Source organism: Mastomys coucha, unplaced genomic scaffold, assembly GCF_008632895.1.
Source record: "Mastomys coucha isolate ucsf_1 unplaced genomic scaffold, UCSF_Mcou_1 pScaffold5, whole genome shotgun sequence".
NCBI lineage: Eukaryota > Metazoa > Chordata > Mammalia > Rodentia > Muridae > Mastomys > Mastomys coucha.
In genome coordinates, this window is record NW_022196911.1 from 53,392,102 (window position 1) to 53,394,978 (window position 2,877).

A 2,877-nucleotide genomic window follows, 5' to 3' on the forward strand; every position below is an offset into this window, starting at 1 on the left:
GGGAGAGGGAGAGGGAGAGGGAGAGGGAGAGGGAGAGGGAGAGGGAGGAGAGGGAGAGAGAGCTCAGAGCAGATGCACTTTTCTGATTGGTCACCCTAAAGCAGTGCCTTTCTCTAGTTCCCTGGAGCTAACAGACTCTGTTTGGTCTTGGTTCTTTGACAACTTTTTATCCCCGTGAAACATATCTGGGACGTGTCTGAGAAGGGACTAAGTCATTGTCCAGTTCGAGCACCCTGTCCTCCAAAGGACCTGTCCATCAACCCACTCATCTCCCTCTCTGCTGGTTCATTCTCAGGTTCGATGAAATTGTTGGAGGCTTTGACCAACTCCCCCAGGCCCTGCACAATTCTCTCCTTCCAGGGACTGTCTGGTTCTACTCACCAGCAGAGGAAGTGGAGATGTCTGGAGACTGTGTTCACGTTACCTACAGGACACCTGACCCTCTGCAGCCCAGGGCGCGGCTGACAGCAGATTTTGTGGTGGTGGCCACCACTGCTAAGGCTGCCCGCCTCCTTCGATTCCAGCCACCACTCTCTCTCAACAAGCAGGATGCTCTGCGCTCCGTTCACTACAATAGTGCTACCAAAGTGATCCTGGCCTGCACACAGCGTTTCTGGGAACGAGACGGCATTGTCAGTGGCAAATCTAGCACCGATCGGCCTTCACGTTTCATCTACTATCCCAACCACATCTTCCCCAATGGTGCGGGGGTCATCCTAGCATCTTACACCCTGGATGATGACTCTGTGTTCTTCACAGCCCTGGACCACACTCGGGTAGTGGACATTGTTCTGGATGACCTAGCTGCTATTCACAATCGCCACAAAGATGAACTCCGTGCTCTCTGTCCTTACTCCACAATCAAGAACTGGAGCCAAGACCCTTATTCCATGGGTGGCTTTGCCTTCTTCACCCCCTACCAATATGTGGACTATGCCCAGGAACTCAGCCAGCCAGAAGGACTGGTCTTCTTCGCAGGTGAACACACAGATCTGCCCCATGGCTGGATCGACACTGCTATCAAGACAGGACTCAGGGTGGCAAAGAACATTCAGGAATCTGTGGACTTGGCTTTGACAAGGAACCCCAGAAATACAAAAAAACACTTCTCCAAAAGTGAGCTGTAAACAACTCTATGGGCCCCAGGAACTACGGGGATTCCAAACAAGCTTGTCCATCAGGACATGGTTCAAAACCTACTCTCACCCATCTTTGCCTTCGCTCAGAGACCTGACCTGAGACCCATGACTGGAGCCCCAAGATGACTGCCTGTGACCTTGGATTTATGACAGGAGCTCAGCAAGAACTTGTGGCATAGAGAATATAAACAATAAAGTTGAAGTCAACCATCATGGTTTTGTTTTTATTTATAGTTTTTTAAATTAAATTTTATTTATTCCTTGTGTGTGTGTGTGTGTGTGTGTGTGTGTGTGTGTGTGTGTGTGTGTACATACATGCAAATGCCATGGTTTGAGGCATGGAGGTCAGAGCAAAACATTGGGAAGCTGGTTCTCTTCTTCCACCATGTGCATCCCAGGGACTGAGCTCAGACCACTGGCTTGGCTACAGGGATCTTTATCCTCTGTGCCAGATGACCAGCCCAAGAGTTTCATGACAGTCTAGTGTCATCTAAATAAATGTAGAGTCCTGAGGGCAGGTGAGACCCTTGCCTTTCTTAGGCCTTTTCTTTTATTCCGCTGAGTCTGGTCCTAGCTCTCTGTCATACTTTTCTATTGCTCTGAGGACACCATGACTAAGGCAACTTACCAAGTTTATTGGTGGCTTACAATTTCAGAGGGTGAGTCTATGGTCATTGCAGTGGGGAACACAGCAGCAGGCATATAGTTGGATAGTTGGCCTTTGCTACTTTGTGGGTTCTTCTTTTTCCTACCCTTTATCCCCCTTTTACCTCCTATTATTAGGTAGAAAAGAAAAGGGGAAAGAGAGGAATGAGAGAGATCGATCCTTGAATCTAATTTCTTTCCTTTTGTTCTACTTTGAGCACAACTACTAACATACCACAAACAACCCTCCCCATGAATGACCACCAACCACCAACAACCCCATCTCTCAGGAACCTAGCATTTATATAACCTCTGAAAAGTTCCCCAAATCCTAAATATCACACAATTGCAGAAACTATCTGCAGCTGACAAAATCACCTTGGTCTGCTAGAGACCAAGACAAAACATAATCAGCTGCTGCAGACAATTCAAAGCATCTCCATATTCCACACCTGGGATTAAAATGAAAATATATTCTTATAACATTTCTGTGTTGTTTTAAAGAAACCAAAATTCCAGAATTCTCATTACACAGGCAGGCATGGCACTGGAGCTATATCTAATAGCTTACATCTTTAACTGAAAATAAGAGGGAGAGGGAAAGCTAAGTGGAAATGGTATGGGCTTTTGAAACCTCAGAGCCCACCCCAGTGACACCCTTCTTCCAACAATGCCACACCTCCTAGTCCTTCCCAAAAAGTTCCATCAACCAGGGATCAAGAGTTCAAACAAATGAGCCTATGAGAATTGATCTCATTCAACCATCACCCCACCCCCCCCCAGCTTCTTCTTTAGTTCTCTGCATTCCATGACTGATTTTTTTTTAGGATTTTATTTTATTTTTTTTTAAGGTTTATTGCATTATAATGAGAAAAGTTACATGATTTCAATTTATCTGAATTTGTTAACATTTAAAAACATATTTTAAGTAAATAGAATTAAATCACATTCTTGTTTTCCTTTTATACTCCAACTCCTCCCAGAGACCCCCCTTCAATATCTATAATATCTTTTTTTGCATATTCTTTAAAATTTATAAAATATTACAACAATAAAATGAGTATTATAAAAGTTGTTTGATATAAAACAACAA

At 44.6% G+C, this 2,877-nt stretch overlaps 1 protein-coding gene across 1 annotated transcript in view; it reads left to right on the forward strand.

The window, feature by feature from the left end:
* The window catches only part of LOC116077959 (L-amino-acid oxidase-like), a 19,551-nt gene extending 18,199 nt beyond the window's left edge, over nucleotides 1–1,352 (forward strand). Inside the window, exon 7 of the mRNA XM_031352853.1 lies at nucleotides 296–1,352. Within this exon, the coding sequence (XP_031208713.1) occupies nucleotides 296–1,127 (832 nt within the window). The 3' untranslated portion in view covers nucleotides 1,128–1,352. The remainder of the gene's footprint in view (nucleotides 1–295) is intronic.
* The last annotated feature ends 1,525 nt before the right edge of the window (nucleotides 1,353–2,877 follow it).